Genomic DNA, 24,785 nt, shown 5'->3' on the forward strand with positions numbered 1-24,785 from the left:
AATAAAGTCTTTATTATTATTATTATTATTATTTTTATTATTATTATTATTATTATCATCATCATCATTATTATTATAATTATTATTATTATTATTATTATTATTATTATTATTATTATTATTATTATTATTATATCAATGAACTTCCATGTGATCCCCGGATATAAATCATTGTTGGATCCAGTCTTTGTAATTTAGTCACGATTTCATTCCCCGAGTCCAAAAAATCTGAATAAAATCACTTTTGTACTACAATTTGAATAATATCATAATGTCAAAAAAATTGGTTATATGAAATAAAGAGCTCGAGGGCAATATACATTGTTAAAAACAATACACTATTAACTTCGACTAACGCCTCGTCCAATGTAGTTTTGAACTCGTCCAATAAGATTTTCATTATAAAAGTCAACAATAATAATAACCTGTTATATAATCGTTTTGTTTAGAAAAAATGTATCATATATTTTTGTGGTTGCTTTCAATACTACAAATAATCGTTATAATAATAAATAATTGCAACAATTTATATACATGTACTTATATATACGTAAATTTTCGCAAAGCACTAGTTATTACATAATAATTGAATAAAATCCTAAAAGTCATGTTAAGACATACTCTAAAAATTCGATAATGAAACTCGATTTTGGTAAGAGCTTGGTGGCTTACGTTATAATCGTGGGTGAAATAAAATTCTCATCCTATTATTTTGAAAGCTATTTCACAAACATAGAAAAAGCCTGTTCCAGTAGCTGGAGTTTTCAATTATATGAAATAAATAAAAATTCATGTTTAATGATTTTTATTTACAGCGTGAACTAAACTCTAAATATTACGTTACTCTTATTTTATCTGAAAAAAATAACATAACTGTTTTCTATTTTTTTCCCCGTAAAATGTTTATCGTGCATTGTGTCTGTTCAAAATTTTAATCCATTTGGTCATCAAAATGAGTTTTGTCATTAGTAAAAGTGTTGTTTTTGTTTGTAGAATTCACTAGTTTATCATAGCAAAAATGTATCCCTAAGTGATACATATTATTTGTGTAACACAGAATCCCTTCATTTATTTCAAATCTGAGATATTTTGAAAAAACATCAACAAAACATGGATTTCTCCAAATCTGTCACTTTTAAATTCTCTCAAAATATTTTAGTAACTAGAGAAACGAGTCCAAAATCACCTGATTGTATTTTTTGGTCATAAGACAGTAATTTCATAGCATTGGAATTGTCCTGATGTACGTGGAATTGATATTGCACAAAATTTATAAACTATCTGTAGTAATCAGTAAATTTTTGCTCTATCATCACTGCAGCAATCTGTCATTACACGTCCTTCTGAACGTAATCACGGGGCTTATCCACCTTTGTCAGGTGAATAAGTTGTGGTATTCCTGAAAATTTATACACGCTGTTTACACGCTTTCAGGATAGTCAGGCCGCGTTAAGGCCTCATCAGACGGTAGGATTTTGCAGTACAACACCAATTAAAACTAAGATGTACAGACAAATCTTAATGTCTTAAATCATGATTTCGGAAACCTTAAGTCTAGATGTAAGGGATAGGACATGTTCTATTTTGAAAATCTTGTCGTACAGATTTTTACAGACCTCCCACAATGACAAGTAACAGATAAGCAAATTATCTCCTGATAATGGGTGTTATGAAGGAAATTCCAGAACAATTAGGGCTAAAAAGGTAAACATAGTAGTAAGATGGGGTAAAATGATGTTGAAAAACTCTTCAGGAGACCGAAAGTTGTGTTATGTTCGAATCCCAAATTATTCCGAAAATGATTATGTCACGGTATTGAATTGTTCTATAATTAGGGGAGGAGAGGTAGTTTGTAGGCGGCCAGATAGCTTAGTCAGTAGAGCCGCAGTACGATATTCTGAGGGTCCAAGGTTTGAGTCTCGGTCAGGCTTCACATTAAAAAAAATATATATTTTTTTTTCTAAAATGAAGGTGTTTCAATCATTACTCATGGCGAAAAAAAGTATTTAGTGAGTAAAATATGTAAAGGATCAATGTAAAGGGATCCTTTTAGGGGAAACCTCAGATGATTCTTACAGTGTAGAATTAGCGTCTGAATGCAAGTGTTGTATAGCTTTGAAAATTGTACATCCTTTCTCCAATTAGTGCTGTACAACTAAACCCTACCGTCTGTTGAGGCCTTTAGATAGTAGCAATATGGTGCCAACGTCCATTTCACTGTATGCTCATTCTCAAACAAATGAAGCATTTTAGGATGAAAAATTTTGAAAATCTGATGTTGTCGTTGTGTCATTCTTTTTCTCTGAAGTATAAGTAAGCAAGAAATATTTTCAACAAGAAACTATATATGACAGGATTGCATTTATTTCTTCAGTTACGTAGAAATCAGATCTAATAGTGTAATATATTGGTTGCATATAAATAACAAATGTCTGTACAAAATATCAAAATCAATAAAATTTCTATCTAGAGGGATTTTTCATCCTCGGAAAATACAAATAGGTATCTCGCTATGTTTTGAGCAAATTACTTCAAAATTACACATTAAAAGACAGCAAAAAATAGTCAGTTTTGGGAATGGTTATTATGTATATGTCTTTCTTCTAAAGTTATATATAAAACATATTCTATGACAGGCTGAATTCATACACAATTTTCATATTTAGCAGCCTTTTAAAAAAATATCAACTTTTATTCATCATTTGGATATTCTATTGCGAAGCAGTTCGATATTTATCACAATATAGAATGTCAGGTGTGTTTCATTTTATTCAAACACAAGAAAAACATTGTTATTTTTTTTGTGAAATAATTAATTGTTGGATATTATTTTAACATAACTATATAAAGAAATTAATATGGCCATTTAGCCGTTATCAGAAACGAATAAGTTGATGTAGAAAACTTGAACAGCTTGTAATATTTTTTAACATTTCTGCTGGTACATCTACTCATTATGAAAAAATATCATTTCTTTAGCTAAAACCATTTTTTGCATCTCCCTTCCTTTTAAAAAAGGGTTTAATCCTTTAAACTTACAGACATTTTTAATTTTCAAATTGATCTTTAATTGTTTTAAAAATTGTTAAATTTTTAAATGTTGGTGAAAACGTATGTTTCATTATTTGTTTTCCCTTTATTTACAAAAGATCCCTTTTAAATTTTCCCGGAAACCATTGTGCATCACTGTATCTAACTAAATTTACGGGGGGACTGAAAATTTTAAAAATTTTTATTTAAATAAAGATTGTTTTATTTTAAATTAAAGTGAGGGGAAATTCTTTTATATGTACTTTTACAACAGGGGTTAAAAATAAAAAACGACCCCAAAACTATCTATATTTTAAAGTAACAAAAGGGGTTTTTTAAAAAACAATTTTAAAAACTTAAAACAATTTTAAAAACGGGGAATAAGATATAATTAAGTACGAAATTTAGATACAGTTGTAACCACAGCAAAACAATCAGACAGTGTCCCATAACTAGAATTTATTTCTGTTTCTTTATGTTCGTTTATTCGGTGTCATTCATTAACCTTATACTACTATTAATTTAGATTCTACAATACAAGTACACCAAACATGTTTTACGTTACAACGTAGTTACGTACCTGGTATTGTTTAATACTAACCAACGTAGCCAGGCGCAAGTATTCGCTCTCATGGCGACTTTGGCACTTAGACCTGATAGTAAACGCTTTAATGGACTTCTGATAACCGGATGTACCCAGTTGTACCGCTATTATAATATTACAATAACAGCAACAAAAACATTTTAATAATTTTGTGTAAACAGTATCTTGTAACATTTGCTAATCGGACAACGATTATTGTACAAAAAGTATTAAAGTTCACGCGCTTGACTTGGCGAGACTTTGATTTTTTTTTATTTTCGGTTAAAACTTAAATAAAAAAAGAAATGATTGCAATGAACGTGAAATCATTTACATTTGTTATATTAGTGTTAGGATATGTAATAGATTCGGAAGGTTTAAGTCGTCCATCAACCATGACTTTAGAAAACAATGAATACAAGAACGTTGTCATAGCGATACATGAGAGCATTCCTGAAGACAAGACTTTGATCGACACGTTAAAGGTAAGTTTATTTATTACATAACAGAACATATATTTAATCACCCAGGTACAAGAAGATAAACACGTGCATAACGTGAACATGAAAATGCTTATTTGCTTGCACTTCATCGGAGCTGAAACGATGTATACATGTTAATTCCACGTGTTTTAGCCTTTAATTCGTGTTTACACACCACCTCTTTTGTTTGTGACATGTCTATATATTTCGGATGGACCTGCATAAACTAAAGAAAATCCGTTATGAAGTTTACTTGGTGTGTAAAAATTAGAAAATCTCGTGGAGTTGACAATTCCACGAGTTTTACTTTCTATCAGAAAGACCGGGGGAAAACCGAACAACGGAAATAATGAGCTGTGATTAGTCAATTCGGAGCGACTGTGGTCTAATATTTGAATAATGTAACACAATTTAATACTCAATGCATAAAATTGCGCTTAAAAACAACGCGTCATTTGGACTAATGACGATGTCAAATTAACACGCATAGTTTGATTTCTCGCGTTGCCCAAGTAAATCACTCCAATGTGATGCCTAGTTTTTATCATTTTATCTTTTTTTCATAAATGGGAAAATATTGTTTACGCTAAAAAGTTATGTGTGCATCAATGATACACTGCAGTATAAAACTGCTAAACGAAATGAAACGATTGTATCATATCCATAATTGTGATAAACGTTTATGTTGCATGCTTTGACTTTAAACCGTATTTGATATAATGATATTCTATCAAATTTTTTTTTCGCTTTGATTGAATAATATGCACTTAAATAAAAGTTGCCACCGGTAACCCATATGAGCGATTCACTCCAGAATTTTGTAAGAATTTCTTTTTAAATAGTCTCATTTTGTGAAGCGGGGATTGATCTTGCGGTCAGTAGATTTTGTATCACCATATCGCTACGCTGTATATTGTTACGGTCCTATGTACTATGTCAGGATCTATTTTATTCTATTGTAGGACACCATGACGAAGGCATCCAAATATCTGTACACGGCCACGAGGGAACGTGCATTTTTTAAGGAAATAAAAATTTTACTTCCCGCAACATGGTCGAGGGACCCAAGGTACGTTACTGCTACGTCAGAAAATTTAGCATTTGCTGACGTCATAATTACAGATCCAATCAGAGGAAAGCGAAGTTTGCCACAGGCAAGATCGTATGACGGTTGTGGAAAACAAGGGGTCCATGTACTGCTCAGCAAAGAATTTCTGACAATTCCTCGTGCAGAGCCTTATTTCAACGACCCGGGTATGTTACCACGTGCATGCACGAAACTTCACGTGTACAATTATTTTTTTATTATTCTTAAATTATTTGTTATATATCAAAATCACATTTTATAACATTCTCCTTTTAATTATAATATGTTAATTTGTCGTGTACTGAATTTATCTAGAAAACAAAACATACCTCTAACTTAATTCCATGATAATGATTGAATCTGACTTTACAATTCATAATGTAACTATGTAATAACTATATGTATCATATAACTTACAATACTGGTCTTAAATGGTCTATTTAAGGCCCATTATGCCTCAGAAATGCTTTTATTTTTTATTTCTCAAAATCTGTTTCAAAATGTTGGTGGACTTTTATAGTATCCCAAAAGATACTAATTGGCCAATTACCGGAACAATACACATTAAGGGGCGTCCGTGGCCGAGTGGTTAAGGTCGTTGACTTCAAATCACTTGCCCCTCACCGCTGTGGGTTCGAATCCCGACAGGGACTTTGGATTCTTTCATGTGAGGAAGCTATACAGCTAGCTTACGGAACGTCGGTGTTTCTACTCAGGTGCCCGTTCGTGCCTGAAATATTGCACGGAAGGGCACCTGAGGTCTTCCACCACCAGTAAAGCTGGAACGTCGCGATATGACCTATACTGTGTCGATGTGACGTAAAACCCAAAACAAAAACAAAACCGGAACAATATTTACATCTGTTTATTTTTCGCATAAGAAAAGGTATTTGTTATGGAAGTCAAAATACTACTTTGTTTACATTTTGCTGTTTGTTTTTGTGTGTTTGTTCTTGATTGGGTTTAACGTGACAACGACACAGTCAGGTCATATGGCAACGTTCCAGCTTCACTGATGGATGAAGACCTCGGGTGCCCTTCCGTGCATTATTTCACGCACGAGCGGGCACCTGAGTAAAACCACGGACGTTCCGTTAGCTAGCAGGATAGCTTCCACACATGAAAGAATTCAAAGTACTTGTCGGGATTCGAACCCAAAGCGGTGAGGACCAGATTGTTTGATTGTTAATCACAGAGCCACGGACGTCCCTTAAATTTTGCAATTTTTATGACAATTTATTTCACATCTATTGCTACTTTTTAGGTTTCAAGCATCTAACATTTCTCAAAAACTATTATTTAAACATTATTAAATTCATGTATTCCCTTCAAAAGAAGTAACAGTTTATTTGATTTTAGGCATGATGTGCCTTTAAAGCAATTTATGTCTATGCGGTCTTAAGAATAATGTGTCACAATCCTTGTTTATTTTAGCAAAGTATTTTATCCACGCTTTTGCCCAATTCCGCTGGGGTGTGTTTCAAGAATACCCAGAAGAAGGTGAAAGCGAGTTTTATATATCAGTGACAAATGGGCGACCAGAGGCAATCAGATGTACCATACAGCTTAGAGGACTGGTACAGAAAAATGATTCCGCCCACACTATATGTTACTTACGTAAGTATTTTAATGTACAATTATATATTAATTGTTTTATTCTTGTGGAAAGTCGAACGGAAGATACAAAAACATTGTAGGGTTTCACAGCTCACTATAAAATAATTTTAGTTCACCACCACCATCATCATATTCATCATTACCATTATGATATTCACCATAATTATATTTATCATATAAATCATGTTTACCATCATCATCATATCCATCATATAGATCATGTCCATCTTTATCATCATCATCATCACTTTCATTTTCATCATTACCATCATCATATGATTCATGTTTAGATCACTATAAAATAATTACAGTTCATCACCACCACCATCATCATCATATTCATCATTATTATCATAATAATAATAATCATAATCATCATCATATTCTATGGTCGTTCATGGTCATCCTCCTATTTATAATCATCATCTTTTTGCTGTGGTCATAATGTAATCACAGCAACAGCAACACAAATATTAGTAAACAGTTATTTAGTGAACTCATTAATTTTGAGAAGGATACAACAGAGTAAAATGATTCTCAGGAATTTACAAAAGTGTTTACAGTCACATATTGTCAAAAGTTTTATAGACCTAGTTGCAGGTTTATATATACAACTGTGTTTAGCTATCATCGTCTTTGGAATTTAATAAAGAATTGAGAATAAAACTATTTACTTGAAAGCAATAAAAGAAGAAATACGATTAAGTTACCGGTAGAGCGAGTTGACATTTTTTTTTATTTCTATGTTTAAAACAATTATATTTAAGCATCTCAGGCACAGAACGCTCATGTGGTGGCATCCGTCGACAACGTGACAGGCTTGTATGAACGCGAGTGTCTTTGGAGACCGTATCCTACCAGACAGAGAACAAAAGCGTCTATAATGGATCACCAATACATCACAAATGTAACATATCTATATTTAATAATTGTGTTGATTATCTTAAATAAGAAAAGAAATTAGATCAAAATAGTAAGTTGGATTTTAAATGGAAAAAAATAAAAAAATGAAAAACCAAATTGCAACCGGTAATTAATGTTATGATTGAATAAATGAAATACTCATGAAGCCCTAACATGCGATTTTTACTCGTGACAATAATTCAATTCTGATTATAAATAAGAATATTCAAAAGGCTGACAGTATCATTGAGGACACTTATGTTTTACGTTCTCTTCCTTCAACTTTAATTTCAACTTTAATGAATTACTTTTTCAACGTCACTGTTGTCATTTAGCTACTCTCTATCTTCCGTAACGACAAAGTTCCAATAACTACAACCGTACTCCGCAGACGATGTTAACATTTTTTTTTAAATTTTCAAGTACCACACTGAAGTAAGATACATAGTAAGATACATAAACAATAGGTTTTCTAAAATACATGTGCCATGATTAATAAATATGATACTGAACATTTTCTGTCTTTGATATCTTTTAAGATCGAAACATTTTGCGACGACAACCATACTGACTATATGACAGTGCACAATTTTGAAGCTCCGAGTAAACACAACAGACTGTGTGGACACAGAAGCACGTGGGATATTATTACACAAACAGATGATTTTAGAAATGGAAGAAATCCTCCTCATGGTCGTCTAGACGCTCAACTAGAACCGACTTTTATTGTAATGAGAGCGCCTGGAAGAAAACGCAGGGCAGCCATTTTGATAGACCCTTCTTTGACGAAGCAGGTATTATGTTATACATTTATAACATGTTAACAAAATAAGCACCAAGAACTTTTAAAAAGTCATACCCATTTTAAAGAATATAAAGTTATATCCTTTGAAATATTTTTTATAAAAATTATCAACAGTAAAATTGTTTTGTTTCCATAATCTTATGGTCGATTCTAGAAAAACTTGTAACATAGAATGTCTCAGTTATTTAACACATGAATATTGTACGTAAACAGAATAAAATGTTCCCCAACAAAATAAAATGCTGCTATTTCAAATAGGGGCAATGTTTTCATGCATGTGGAGTAAAGGCAATATACTATTTTACACCATTTTTCTTTCATACAAACATTTTTGAAGTATAAGTTTTCAAAATTTAAACAATAATTGTTGCCGCAGATATATATCTAACATCAATCTGTTTATATTTTAGACTGACATTCATCTAACCATCGGCCATCTTAAGCAGGAATCATCCATCCATGATATAGAGATAGTTCTAGTAAAACATGTGGACGGCAGGATATCTCACCAGCAACTTCAATCTGTTGAAAATATTGAATCATATCTGAAACACCATTCACCTACATACAAAGTCAGTTTGACTGACCAAATTACACAGACTGTACAGGTAACTTGGTACAGAAAGATAGGTTAAAGTAGCATGACTCCAGATTTTGCTAATTTTCACGAAAATTTTAAAAGTAAAAAAATATGAAGTAACGAAAAGGAAGCAATATACAGCAATCAAGGCAACGAGGGGACATCTCAAAATTGCCCAAAATCTCTATTTTGCTTTGATTTTTTCCATCAAAATTGAGTTCAAAGTGCTGCAACTTCTTAATTGATTGAGATAGACTCAAAGGTTTTTCAGTGTTGATTACACCTAGGGTCATTTCTTGCCTCTCAAAAGTTCAAAATTTTCTTAGCGATGAGGGGGACTCCAAACAGAAGGGGGCACATCCCCCTCTGGCAACCCCCTGATGTACCTTTTTGAAAGGACGCGGCGTCGAAAAAGTGATCACTTTTTTAAGCAACATTTCCCCAACCGAAAACACAGTGTTGGGGGTCTAAATACGGTAATTTTTCACTGTTTGAGGCCTCAAAAAGGGGGGGGGGTCGAAAAGCCGTCAAAACACGTCTATATGAAGTAAAGGGATATTCGTACATTACATGTAAACTATTACTTAAATCTTGAATCTTTTTACCTAAAATCTTAGTATATTTTTCTCAGATTTGACTCTATTGAAATATTTTGGCTTATCTGAAGGTATGAAGCTTTAAAATAACTAACCATAGACATGAAGTATAGTTGAATAGTGGCTTATAAAATATACTCATTATATTCAACAACTATCAAACTATAAACTACTGCAAGAAACTTTTTTTCTTTTCAATCTAATGAATTTGGCTTTTCGATTTTTCAAAAGAATATAAGAAGTGAGTTTTGCGTGTTGAGTCTACACTCAAATTGACTATCTTAGCTCTTTTAGATCTTTATTCTGTTTCATATACGTACTTGCTTTATTAAAGATGATGGAAGAAGAGGCAAAAGGAAATGATACACACTTTATACTTGTCACGGACAAGGAATCATCTGAACTGAAGAAAATGCTGACCGAGTCAAAACAGAACGGTTTAAAATTCTCGGCAATATTAAACACCCATAACCCCTTTGCTGGTAACCTAGGTAAATATTTTTTCAACTTTCAAAATTGTTAAAAATGAAACTATACGAGCATCTTTTTAGAATGCTGTTTATAGTAAAATAACACATAATTTCAAATTTAAACGAAAATTATTTGAATTAATCGAACGCAATAGCATCGTTGAATCCTTTGTTAACCCACGGATCATAATTACAAAAAAAACGTGGTTAACCTTTTAATTCAACATCATTTTTCTTTACATTCATTCGTTATGTTTTAAACAATTTTTAAACAACAACTGCGATTTTTCATTTCAGACAATCTTCATACTGTAGGAAAGGAAGTTGGGCACACACTTTTGGACAGGTTAAGAAATATCATCCTTGAAGAAACACCAAGAAAAATAGTTGTTAGTATAATTAATACATTCGAGCCGTGTCACGACAAAACCAACATAGTGCGTTTGCGACCAGCATGGATCCAGACCAGCCTGCGCAACATCCGCGCAGTCTGATCAGGATCCATGCTGTTCGCTTACCAACTCTATTACAAGTAGAGAAACTGATAGCGAACAGCATAGATCCTGATCAGACTGCGCGGATGCGCAGCCTGGTCTGGATCCATGCTGGTCGCAAACGCACTATGTTGGTTTTGTCGTGACGCGGCTCATTTTTTTAAAACTACAGTCAAACGTAATGAAAACACCACAAATGGTCGCTAAATGCAACGGTTTCTGAAAAAAAATCGTGAGGAAAAGCAAACTTTTATAACTGATAAGTATTTATTTTTTAATTTCAAACAATAATGATTTTGTAAATTATAGGCAGCAGATATTTTATAGATAGCTTTATACACATACATAGCAAATACTATATTCTAACATTTCAGATTACCACGGATTCAATACATCTGTCCAACATGGTACCGGTTTCAAACTCTGTATTGATTGATCAAACATTGGTGAATCACGTGACATTCATATTTCACTATGACGTAGATCAGCCGAACATAGATCTCAGATCACCGTCTGCTGTTATTTACGGTGTGGAGGATGACGTATGTACTGTAGATTATGATCTAAGAGTGATTAGATTCCATCTGGAATTCACAGAGGTAAAGGTGATATGTATTTTTTTCTAAGCTTTGCAATCTTTCGTAGAAATTATCATTGTAACTCAAGAGTAATGGTTTTGGAAGTAATTACAATTCAAAATATATTAACTTTTAATTTGAAACTCATAGCATGTCGATAATTTTCCTGGTATAGTTTATTTTTTAGGCCCAGTTCTTTCTTTCTAATATCTTTCTAACCCGACTTTTTTCAAAAGTAGAGTATAACGAATAATATGTGCAAATAAACATGTGCTTACGGAATTGGCATATTTGCATTCTTATAGACTATGTACTTTATTAAAGGTAGGTACATGGACATATACGGTGATGCAAACATCCCGGAGTTCTCAGAATGTGCGTGTTACAGTAATATCAGAAGAAGAAAACATAAAAATAGATCCAATTGTGTTGAAACATTCAGTAAAAACTGACAAAGAATACGAGAACGTTATTTTACTACATGTTGATGCAATGCAAGGTTCGAGTCCATTAACAGGTTTAACAGTTGTGGCCAAAATAGAGACACCGGAGATGAAAGTAGAACATGTCACTTTACTGGACAATGGAGCAGGTAAATTAATCTCCTTAAAATTCAAATAAACCAAATCCCTAACAGAGTTACTTAAATCTTACCGCTTAAAACCTGCTAGAACCGAAAAAAAATAAACTAAAAACTCCATGGTTACTTTAACAATTTTCATATCTTTTGACACTGCAAAACAGCGAGATTTACCGAATTGCACACATTATTGCAATCTAGACTTTGAAAAATATGATGTTATATAAATATTTTTACATTTCTTATTGTTGAAAAAATATGAAATATTATAGATATACAACAAGTTATCATCATCGTCCAATTTACTAATTTGCACTAATCTGATTCAGGAGTCGACATTTCTAAGAATGATGGAATATATTCACGTACATTTATTGCTCCAAGGATCAATGGATCATATCACGTGACTTACATGGTTACAAGTAACTCTACAGGAGACACACAGAAAGGTAAAGCATCCACCAAAGACAAAAAGGTTATGGTTTATGATTTGTTTGATTTGTTTCCCTCTATATTTTTTCATAGTATATCTTTACACAAACACACAGTGTACAAAAAGTTTCAATCATTTAATATTTTACCAAATGCAAGAAGAAAAAACAAACTAATTCTGTGTGTTAAAAAATCAAAGTAAGTGTATACCACGACTTTTGTGTAGAAAGTAATAAGCTGAAAATAAAGAAAAACGTTCCATTGTTATTGAAGGAATGTTAGAAATGGCAGAAATGGAAACAGAACCCATAGATCCCTATTCTGACCTTTCATTTGAAAACCACAAACATTGACATGTGTTCTTTTGTAAACAAATACTTTGTGATGAAATTCTTATTGAAATGCACTAATAATTTGACTTAGAAAGGTTAGGGTCATATAAAGATCTATCCATTTACATCAAATTCAGTTAAATAATTCTGATATTTTACTTATATGTGATGTTCTTTATCAACAGAAAAAGGTTACACAAAGAAGGATAACACTCATAGTCTAATTGAGAGCAATTTTCAGCGCCAAATACCAGCTGGTACAGTACACATCAGTCGTATACGGATAAACGATATGCATGCCAAAGATCGTGACGTCATACCTCCTTCCAGGATGACCGACTTGGAAGCAGTGACGTTTATTCCATATAGGAACAGTATTGTACTAAAATGGACAACACCTGGTGATGACTTTGATCATGGAAAACGTGAGTACTTCCCCTTTATGTGCTTCTCTCATTATACGATCTGATGTGTTTTATAATTTATAGATATAGAAGTGTTTATATGGTTTTATATCTTTTTTAATTAAAGAAAAAAGTAAGGTATGAAATTATGTTAAACGGATATAGATATACATGTATTAAGCTTTAACTTCATTTCATGTATGCTTCAATCAGCACAGCTCTTTTTGAAATATTCAAATAAATAATTATTTGTATTATTTCAGCTTCCGGCTACCACCTTTATATAGGATATGACATCAATAACGTACGCTCGTTCCTAAAATATATTTCTTCCGGAAGTTATGATGGCACCGGACATGTTGCAAATGAGACGATTGCTGCGAAATCAAGCGCCACAGAGACTGAGATCTTTTTGTGGAACGTCAAGATGTTTGCTCGGACATATGTGTTCGCTGTGCGAGCGTTCGATGACAGTGGTAACATCGGGGATATTTCAAATGTTGTTACCACGACAACTTCTTTAAGACCATAGCGGTTTCGTGACTTCCTGTAAAAAAAGTTATTTTTAGATTTGTGTATCTATCACTTTTAGTATGACCTCATTGTTTTGAATATTATTTCATGTCTCAGGTTGGCGTTTCTATGCTGTTATTTTGATTGATATTATAATTAATTGCTCAGGTACATGAAGTTGTTATGATTATTTGTTGAATAAATCTAACAAATTTGTAGACTGGTAAAGTTTGTCTTTTATTTATGCTGAAAATGACAATTTGTCCATACATACTACCTAAATTAAATGAAAAGTGATTTTTGCTGTTAGTGAGAACGCTTTACATTACGATATTCTCAACGCAATGGCAGAAATATTTTGAACATGTGTGTTCCGTATAGGACAAAAAGTGAGATCGTTGTGGAAAGTGGAAGACTCAATTTTATGTTCCTATTTATATTACAGCCGAAGATAATAATTTGAAAATGTATAAAAATGCATAAATGTAATGAAAATGATTGAAACATTTTCTAAAATTCACATCAATCTACTAGGTTACATTAAGCTGTAGGAATATTTTTATTGTTGTTATAATGTAGTTTGAACATGTTAAATGATTATCACACGAACAAAGCAAAAAGTGCTGAATGTGAATAAGATAAAGGTATTAAAATGTAAAAAATAAATTGATATTTTGACCCCATACAAAAAAACTAAATCACTATAACTGAAGTAATTGACAAAACGCAAAAGACGCAAAAGATGATGGCGCAGCTTTATTGTGAATGAGTCACGTCTTGGAGACTATAAAAATAAAATAATCACAGAAATAAAAAAAGCTTTTGTTAAATAAAGTTTGTATTTTTGAGGGGGTTTAACTAAGTAACTTTCTTGCATTTGTAATCATAAAATTGTCAATACGTAATTAAAAGAGGAGTCAAAGTTAAAAATATTGACATTATATCATTTTTATCATAAAATATATTGAGTAAGTGTAAATAAAATATCGTTCCAATTCAAAATAAAATATAAATTATTTACAATAACAAGACAACGAAGGCTCGTGCAGTTTGCTCGTGGTGATAACGGCACGCGGACGAGATAACCTGTTGATTTACACCCTTAATGCAGGCGGATATACATATTGTATGCACTTAAAAGAGGTTTACTTATCAACTCGACAGGACTATCTTTATCGCTTTAAAAATTTCATAATAAATTGGTAAGGTTTTGGAAAGAATAATTGAATGAACTCAGTTTATTTGATTTGATTTATGTGACTGAAAACTTTGATAAAAGAAGCGAGTTAGAGATCATGTCAAAGTTTGTGAGAATGGTTGTTTTTATTGTCGGAATATGCATGCTCGCGCTATTTAAACCAGCATTTGGCCTAAGCCGACCATCAACTATTGTTTTAAAAAACAATGGTTTTACAAACGTTGTTGTTGCAATTCATGAAAGCGTTCCGGAGGATAAGACCCTCATTGATAAATTAAAGGTAATATATATTTCATTTTCCTCTTCTAATCGGTTCACACATCGTAAAATCTGCATGAATTTAAAAATGATATATCATGTATACATGTGATAGTCTAGGTGACGTTTCTTCTGAAAATGAAAATGGTAATGAAATACATAATTAATTTTGATAAATATCTTAGACTGAATAAAATAATTGTAAAACTGTTCTGTTGCCGGTATTGTCAATTGTCCTAATTTTTTGTCAGGATTAGCAATCTTTTGATGCTAATCAAAGATATTAGAAGAAATTATAGTTGTCATTCAAAAATAAGACCTTTACTTTTTTAATAGGATGAAATGACAAAAGCATCAAAAATTCTTTATGTTGCTACAAAACAACGAGCATTTTTAAAAGAAATAAAAATCCTGCTTCCGTCAACATGGTCAAACGACGGCTCTTACCAGACGCCCACGAGCGAAAACTTAGCGTTTGCTGACGTCATTATAACAGATCCAATCAGAGGCAAGAGGAGCATACCACAAACTAGATCATATGATGGCTGCGGTAAACAAGGCGTCCATGTTCTGTTGACTAAGGAATTTCTCACTACACCAAGAGCGGACCCGTATTTAAATAACCCTGGTGAGAAAAGCAATTCGTTTGTTGACGCGGTTACATTATAGCGAAATTAAAGTGTTTAGTTAAAATTCTTAAATGATCATAACAGAACAAAACTTTTATTTCTTTGATTTGTACATAGTACATCATCATTAACGGCATAACTTCTGGGTATCAAAAACATTTTAAGGCAATTATTAAGCCTAAGTTAAATGAAAATGAACAAATATAAAAAATCCTCCAAGATGAAAAAGATTTTTTTTTATCATTGAACATTCTTTGATATTTAAGTTCTTATACACCCATATCTTTTTGTAATTTTTAGTTTACATAGCTCACTTCTATCATTACTGTGCAACAGTACAATGATTTTATACATAATTGGACTTACAAAAAATACCGGTATCTTTTTATATAAAGGATAAGAATACTTGTATAAGAATAAAATGAAATTCTTCTTCTTAGTCTCTTATATTAAAACATTGACAGTAGCGTAATTTCTCTTTATTCTAATTTAAGCATATGTTCAAGTTTGCATCCTTAATAAGTTGTTTGAAATAGTTAATAATTTAGTAATAAATCGTCTCATTTGTTCAGGCAGCATATCCAGATAATCTTTGTTTTAAGAATTTATCTAACGCACACATTTACATCACTTGTTTCATTTGAAACATGTCATTATTTTATGAAACAGTCAATAATTCGTTGTCTAAATATAGGAATTAAGTTTTTAACATTAATTATATATTCCAACATATATAAAACCATAGTCATACAAGGTTTTTTTCATATACGCTACCTAGTTACATAATTGTTCATTTCAATCATTTAATGCTAGCTGATAAACTGAGTGTAAAATAATATTGCATGTGTGTAACTTAAATGAACAATCTAGATCTCCATACACACTAGTAAGCAGTATGTGTTACTGACAAAATAGTTTTTCTCCAAATTTCAAATGTATCATTTCAGTTTGATTTGCTTTTGTAAAGCACCATATTTGTAAAGAAGACAATCAAAATCGAGCCAACAGAAGAATCAAACGGCTGATATAATAACTTGGGTTTTTGTTAAAATTATAATTTTAACAATTTCAAACCATACATGCTAAATTCTCCGAATATTTTCAGCAAAGTTCTTTGTCCATGCTTTCGCACAATTTAGATGGGGAGTATTTCAAGAATACGCCGAAGAAGGGGAGAATGTTTTTTACATGTCGCCATCAGTTGGCCAACCAGAAGCCATAAGATGCACGATCATGATCCGAGGATTGGTACAAAAAAATGATGCTCAACACACAATATGCTACTCACGTAGGTTGAAAACATCCGCTAATTAGACACAATGTGCAATAGCTTTTATATATTATTAGGGCTACAGTTTTATTTTTATTTAGCGATGTTGATAGACCAAAATAGACTATATAAGAAATAAACATAACAACTGATATCAAATGTTTTCAGACAAAACGAAAGAAATAACACTTTTTGATTTGGCTTCTTTTGGTTTGTGTTATTGTTTTAAAAAATAGATATGCCACTTTTGCTTTTCACAGACCTTCTAGCAGACAGACAACACGTTGTTGCCTCAATAGATAATAAAACAGGTTTATATCACGCTGATTGTCTATGGAGACCATATCCAAACCATCAGCGAACAAAGGCATCGATAATGGACCATCAGTTTATTCAAGAGGTGTTGTAAAGTAATTTTAAATCATATAGTTATTAAGTAAGAATATTAGATGTATGTTTTCTTCATAATACAGCGTTAATGAGTGTCAAGGTTGTAATACGAAAATCACACAGAATGAAATACCAATCCTTTTTAACGTTCCATCAAACAACCTTGTTCAATGATATCATAAGTATTCAATCCATATCCTGACACAAATGTGTTGCAGTATTAAAAATATATTTCAAAATTCTTCAATATATATATTTATTCATTTTGTCGATGCGGATTCAACTGAAAACTAACTTAACGTCCTTTAATCCATGCATAACTTTTGTACAAAAACAGGTTCACTTATGAATGCAAAATCTTTGTAAGTCTTAAAACTCTTGAAACTGCCATTGTCTAACTCAGCTTGTTACCTTCTGTGGAGACGACCCAAAAGACTATGCCACCTTTCATAACAGCGAGGCTCCCAGTAAACATAACCGACTGTGTGGACACAAGAGTACTTGGGGGATCATCACTGAAACCGATGATTTTAGGGGCGGTATTAACGCTCCAACGACTTTTTCAGATGATCAAATTAAACCAACTTTCATCGTTATGAGAGCCACTTCACGGAAACGCCGCGCTGCCGTTTTAATCAACCCATCTTTATTGAAAGAGGTATATTTATTTTATGTATCATACCTTTAAACATATGTTTTATGAAATAGGTATGAAAGATGAATGAATATATCTGGGATTTTTTTAATGTTTCTTAATTTGACATTAAGTTTAGCATTAAGGCGGTGCTGGGGGCAGCTATCAAAATTGCAATGGCCGCTTCCACCCAAGAACGGACTCGTACAAACCGAGCTCGAAACATTGTCCATTTTGTCGTTTGTTGACTGAGTTTTAGATTTCCCTTATTTCTTATTATTTTATGATACATCTTTAAATACTATTAAAGGTATACTCGTACTTATAATATTAAGCAAAGTCACGTATGTATTCATTACCGTGTAAGAAATATTGCGGTAAAACCATTCTTTACATTAATATTAAGTATCTCGTGCTAATAGCTGGGTATATACAAAACAGTTATTGTAGTTAGATATAATGTGTTTTCTTATATTTGTGACAGGGGCCACTTTCAAACAAAATTGATCAGACACTCAAACATTTAAAACACGAAGCTTCAAAGACAGATTTAGAGTTGTCAGTTCTTAAAGAGGAAATGACCAGTATACAGGGAATATTTGATGAAGGCAATGGTCACAATTTGTACAAGAGCAATACGTTAAATAAACAGGGCCGGTTTGAACAAAACTTTGATAGTGTTAATAAGGTATTTACAACAAAACATTTATATTGTTATAACTTGATTCAATTAGACAAAACTATTTTAAGAGACAGTTTATTTACTGATGTAGTCCAAAAATATGTATTTGACCAAAAAAGAAAATAAATGCATATTCAACTATGATGGTTTCGTATGTAAACAAGAATCATTTTAAAGTATTAAAGTAATACCATCTTGCCGCAAACGATATTTAAACAGTTTCTATTGTTAATATGTATAGATTTATCGTAAAATATGCCACTTGTAATTCCTTGGTAAGACGTTACACTTTATGACTTCAAAAAAAATACAAATCATACCCGCAAATAACCCCCCCCCCCCCCCCCCCCCCAAAAAAAAAAAAAAAAAAAAAAAACTCTATAAGAAGATAATTAGGAAGATAATGATAACAATAGATAAATTGATTTTAGAACTATTTCCATCATAAAACAGAGATATGTGTATGGAACCTTATTTGACCCCCTGAAGACAATTTTCCTATTTTTATATTTTATAAAGACTATCTTTGATTTGGTAAAGATAGTTTTACTGTCAGATCTTCAAGAAATCAAATCATTTTTTTTTATTTTTAATGTATTTCGTTCTTTGATTTTTGTACATGTAATTATCTGATCTGATTGATCATTTTCATTTGATATACAAGACAGGAAATTGCACGAGATGGTTATAAATATGAGAAATTTTGATAAAAGCAAATTGAACCTTTGATATGTAAAGATGAGCGTCACTCACAGTATGGAACAAAATACTTGTATACGCGACACTTTGTTTAGCCATAGCGTCTATTAAATTGCAAGATAACGCCCAGTGATACAGGTCAAAGTTATAGTGGCAAAAAGAACGGATTAGTTGTCTATATTCAAAACAATCTCTACGTCTCTAAAATAAGATAAGATTCTGAAGTAGATTTTTTTATTAAAGATTTATCATCTCTTCTATGCTGTTTGAAAAGATATTTTTCAAACAACTTTTGGTGGTCCGTTTTTATCTGTAAATTGTGAAAGATGGGTCTATTGAAGAAAAGATGCTAAACATAGAAGGTGACCTTTATGTCCCTATAATTAAATAATATGGCTTAACAGATTCAATAAAGTTAAATGTAAAAAGAAAGACATTTTATCTCTGTATAGATCTTCAAAAAGAAACATAAGAGAAAAAGCGAACCACTTAATGATTCAGTGACATTTCAAGTATTATATCATCAATGTATTCAGCTTTTTAGACGCGAAAACACTTTGAATTTTGGTCAATATTTTAATGTGTTTTTCCTGTACTCACAAGAGGTACTATCAAAATAAAAAAAGTTATTTTACCTACAACTGAAATACACATGAATCCTTGAATACTACAGACAATACAGTTCATCTAGTATAAAAAAAACATCTTATTATTTAAATAGTATAAAAATCCCATGGTTTGATATGAAAGCACATGCATTTCCTAATTTTGATAATTGTAAAAATAATTAAATAAAACTTATTATTTAAATCATTTATTATGCTTGAGTAAGATTTTTAATACTTCATGCAGTTAATAACGTGACACTTTAGTATAGGGCGTCAATAAAAGGTGATTTTTTTCTCACTTTAAACAGTTTTTTAATTTGGGTATATGATAAATAGAATAATATATTTGTGTAGAGTCATTACTGAATTTATTGAATTCGTTCAATAAATTCAGTATTGAACTTACATACGTTCAATACCCTCTGAATATGAAAATTAAAATAAAAATGGAGACGTACAACACTAACTAAAGTTTTAAAATAAATTAGCTATACCTGTATCATAACATACTTTGTATGATTACAGAATAAAACTCTAGACGAAATAAATGATGGCGATCTAGTTATTGTAACAGACACCTTGACTGAGAACATGAAGCAGATTCTGACTGACAAAAGTAAAAGTGGTTTGAAGGTTTCGGTGGTTTCTGGCGATCCGAACGAAATGACCAACGACCACCATGGTATATAGAAAAACACACATTGATGCTTGTGACTTACAAAAAACTACATTATACATTTGAGCCGCGACATGACAAAACCAACACAATAGGTTTGCGACGAGCATGAATACAGACCAGCCTGCGCATCCGCTTTCAGTTTCTCTACTTGTTATAGGGTTTGTAAGCGAACAACAAGGATCCTGATCAGACTGCGAGGATGCGCAGGCTGGTCTGGATCCATGCTGGTCGCAAACCCATTATGTTGGTTTTGTCATGACGCGGCTCATTTGATAAATAATGATAAAAAGGCACATTCATTTAAATATGATTGTTTTGACCCTGATTCTCTATAGATTTTTGCTTACGTTTTTTGAACTTCATATAAGAATTGACAGAAAGCAAGTTGAGGGCTTAAGCAGTTCAAAGCAAAATGTCATTTCGTTCCTTCTGTTTGGGAAAAAACAACAACAGCAAAACATCTAGATCATAAATAATTTTGGTATTATAGTATTGTAGTCGTGTATTCCCATTTCACATCATTTATTTCTTCTTTTAAAGTGTATTTCTTTTTTATGTTTAATTAGATTTAGATTTTCATTCCACAAATACTTTACTTTTCAGACTAGGAACGGAAGTGATTTATCTTTTTTAAGTTACAGGTTAGGGAAGGTAAATTTATTAAATTAAAATGTTAAGATTAGATCATCTCATTACATGATCTGCGTATATGTTTAAGCTTTTTAAATAATATTTTTGTTTCAGAACATTTCAGCTTGCACCATACTGGAGGAGCTATAGGCCATACACTTTTAGATAGACTGAGAAATGTAGTTTTGGTAGATAACGTAAAAACTGTATTGGTACGTTCTTCTTTTTCCAACGTGATTAATACGTCATCTCGGAGAAAAGTTTCACCATTACTTTGCAAAATCCGTTTTAAATGATAATCAGTAACCTATTGAATATTACACAAGTGGTCATTTTGTAAAATATTGCAGGATTGTAACATCGCTTTTCATTGGATAAGCATACATTGTAATCTTTATTCACGGCTGCTGCCAACTTGTTACTTGATTTCCGGTTTTCCCAAAATAAAGTAATTTTGCTGCATTTTGTAATTCGTTATAGAAATGTTCAACATGTTATATGGTATCGTATAAATTGATGTTTACAATATGATCCTCACCTTGCGGGTTAAAACGCTAGCACTTATATAACCCTTTGATACGTGCCATATAACATGGCAAATAACTTTTTAACTAACAGTATATACAAGTATATTATCATAAAACGAATTTAGGGACGTACAACAAGGAGTGTTTTTATACATCTCTGGGAGAATAAACAGTCGACGGTATAACTGGAAACATAAATTCTCCATCTCTCAAACCAAAAAAAACTACAACATATATTGACATATATTGACAGTCACTCCTTTGCATATGTTAGGATCGATATATATTAAATCAACTCATTTACTCCTGATTTTTTAGTGAACAATCAATCTCGTTACGTGATGCGTTTGGTCAATAATAGCAATGACGTTATTTCCATTAATAACGTATGTTCCTCATTAACTGATTAGACTATTTCTATCTAATTTATAGATAGGTCAAGAGGAAACTGAATTACGAGGTAATGAACCAGTTTCAAGCTCAGTTGAGATAGATAAAACTCTTGGAATGCAAACTTCGTTCATCTTTCATTTCGAAGAAGAGCTGCCTAACATTCGTATAACATCGCCTAATGGTACTATCTACGGACCTGACTCGAACGTTTACTCTGTTGATGAAGCTTCAAAAGCGATTCAGTTTTATTTCCCGCACATACAGGTACAGCTCGCGTCTTTTACGACTTCTTTAGAATCAGAGAAATTTATTAACAATATGTACATAGATATATGTGTCCAGATTAGCCAAAATAGTTTAAGAAAATATCAAACTTTAGAAAACTGTACTAAGAGTTTAAGAAAAGTAAACTGATTCAAGATTCAAGTTATTAGTAACATGATTGTTTTGTGCGATTGATGATTTTGCAGTATTTTCACCATATTTCTACTGCGTGACTAACAAATAAGGGCTATTTTTGCACATTTTGACCTCCTTTTGGTCATTGACGTGGATTGTAAAGTGCCGTTTGCAATGTGTTAATTACTTTTCTAAGTTCACTTCACAATGTTTTACTTTTGATTACTTTTTTGAAAATTTTCATTAAAATTAGCGGGAATATGGAGGCATGCTGCTTTAAATATTTGTCAAAGAATAAAAAAAAGTGATCTTCCTTTCATGGTAAAGACCACGCCTAATTTGCCTAGAGTTTATTTACAGAGATCTTGTTAAATTTTCATTTTTATTTATAAATATTTTTATCTACATAACATTATCTTCGATAGTTTAATCGTTACAGGTTGGAACATGGACGTACACCTTGTCACAATCAATGATGACGTCACAAAAAGTACGTGTTACAGTTATATCTGAAAACATCGCTGAACACGAAGACCCACTAGTCTTGCGACAGTCTGTAAAATTTGCAGACGACACAAATACATCTGTGATTCTTCATGTTGATGCAACACAAGGGGCGAGTCCTCTGATAGGTTTTAATGTCACAGCAAAGGTAGAGACGCCAGATGGAACAGTTGATTACTTGACACTTCTAGACAATGGAGCAGGTATATTAGATTAAGAATCCCCGTGAAGTTTGAATACTATCTGAATACCGGTAGTTGACAATCTTATTAATGTGATGCCAACATTTTGTTAGAAATTGAAGTTGCGTTCATGATAGTTTTATTATTGTTATAAAAATGTGAATAAAAGGTTTGCATTTATAAAGAAGGTTTTAAATTCTAACGTACAAATTGATACCTTAGCATAAATCTATTTTTGCCTTTTAAGGTTAAACTTTTGTACTGAATGTTTCAATATGCTCAAAGCAGGTAAGAAGATTCTTAACTTTTGTATTCCTAATTTATAGAGATAGATAAATATAAGGTTTATGAAAGTAAGATTTGCTTACATGATTTATGATATTTGACATCTTAGATCTTTTATTTTATCCAGTGATCAGTCACTAGCTCTATCTTTAACAAATATTGTGTGTGTGTTTTTATCGTAGGAGCTGATATAGCAAAGAACGATGGCATTTACTCGCGTATTTACATAGCGCCAAAACTAAGTGGTCCGTATCACGTGACATTCATAGTGTCGTCTGGTGGTTCCGGGTCTGTTTTCAGGAAAGAAGAAACAGCGTCAGTCGTAAATGATGGTATAAATAAGTATTTCAATCTTTAGGGAAAAATATACTAGATATAATGCATACATAGAATCTCAATAATGTTAAAAAGGTTCTGCAATTATTACTATAACATTTGACAAGGTCTGCTATTAAAGTCACTGCTGTTAGAAAGGCATCTAAGAATAAAATATGCATGCCATCTTCTCACAAGAAATATTTTTAAAATTACGAAGTGCTCGATCTAAACATTCTAATTTGCTTCTTCATTTTTTAAGTGAAAACTTCAGTATGGTTGAGACAAAGCCAAAACACTAATTTTCAAGGCTGTCTTGTTTCACTGACTTCGCGAAGACTAGATATTTAGTCTAAGTTTGATACATGTTCACGAATTGCCACACATGGACAAGTGATTATGCTGTTTTGTTTGAAATGTTTCAGAGCTTAATCCAGTCAGAAAATCAGTAAGAAAGATACCATTAGACGGAACTATTCAAAGGCAAATTTCGGGTGGAACAATATTCTTGCGTTCCTCAAAAGATGATGACCTAATCTTTGACGTCATAGCACCATCAAGAATTATTGATCTTAGAGCGGTGACGTATGTTCCATACAGAAAAACAATGGTGTTAGAATGGACAGCTCCCGGCGACGACCATGATCATGGAAAACGTAAATAAAAAGATGTGATTTAATGTTAATAAAATCAAGATACAAATCCTGCACATTGTGTAGTATCATACTTACAGTCTACTGTAATGATAGATCAAATACAATTTACATGATATTCCATAAATTTCATTACTTTGCTTCAGGTAACATTATACATGTTTATAAGTTTATATTCGATCTTGACATGTAAAAATGTCCCTGAGCTACTTGAAGTTAGATCTAAGTAAAACATTTAGAGGCTCGATCAAATCTGTATGGCGCGTTCTATATAGTATTCATTACCAGATTGGACCATCGTCATTTAGATCTATGTTTTAGACCCCGTTTATCTTTTAAACTGATATTACGAGTTGTTGTCGTT

The 24,785-nt window shown here is 32.0% G+C and overlaps 2 protein-coding genes across 4 annotated transcripts; both read left to right on the forward strand.

Annotated features, from left to right (window-relative positions):
* Positions 1–3,645: 3,645 nt before the first annotated feature.
* LOC132750344 (calcium-activated chloride channel regulator 1-like) lies at positions 3,646–13,667 on the forward strand. Of its 2 annotated transcripts, none has more exons than XM_060740305.1 (13): positions 3,646–4,098; positions 5,058–5,349; positions 6,617–6,799; positions 7,567–7,706; positions 8,242–8,496; positions 8,918–9,115; positions 10,018–10,174; positions 10,451–10,542; positions 11,022–11,246; positions 11,550–11,817; positions 12,135–12,254; positions 12,755–12,994; positions 13,237–13,666. In XM_060740305.1, the coding sequence occupies exons 1-13, from the start codon at positions 3,919–3,921 to the stop codon at positions 13,503–13,505; spliced, it is 2,619 nt and encodes an 872-aa protein (XP_060596288.1). In that variant the 5' UTR covers positions 3,646–3,918; the 3' UTR covers positions 13,506–13,666. The 2 variants fall into 2 exon arrangements, with proteins under 2 accessions (XP_060596288.1, XP_060596289.1); XM_060740306.1 differs by lacking the exon at positions 3,646–4,098 and adding an exon at positions 4,375–4,496 and having other exon boundaries at positions 13,237–13,667.
* Positions 13,668–14,595: 928 nt separating this feature from the next.
* On the forward strand, positions 14,596–24,470 carry LOC132750345 (calcium-activated chloride channel regulator 4-like). Of its 2 annotated transcripts, none has more exons than XM_060740307.1 (12): positions 14,596–14,964; positions 15,279–15,570; positions 16,677–16,859; positions 17,102–17,241; positions 17,635–17,889; positions 18,350–18,553; positions 20,380–20,536; positions 21,278–21,375; positions 22,123–22,347; positions 22,922–23,189; positions 23,636–23,785; positions 24,194–24,470. In XM_060740307.1, exons 1-12 carry the CDS (start codon positions 14,782–14,784, stop codon positions 24,430–24,432), a joined length of 2,394 nt encoding a protein of 797 aa, XP_060596290.1. In that variant the 5' UTR covers positions 14,596–14,781; the 3' UTR covers positions 24,433–24,470. The 2 variants fall into 2 exon arrangements, with proteins under 2 accessions (XP_060596290.1, XP_060596291.1); XM_060740308.1 differs by having other exon boundaries at positions 18,350–18,446; positions 20,375–20,536.
* Positions 24,471–24,785: the final 315 nt, after the last annotated feature.

Source organism: Ruditapes philippinarum, unplaced genomic scaffold (genome assembly GCF_026571515.1).
Source record: "Ruditapes philippinarum isolate M1 unplaced genomic scaffold, ASM2657151v2 ctg3574_1_1_1_1, whole genome shotgun sequence".
NCBI lineage: Eukaryota > Metazoa > Mollusca > Bivalvia > Venerida > Veneridae > Ruditapes > Ruditapes philippinarum.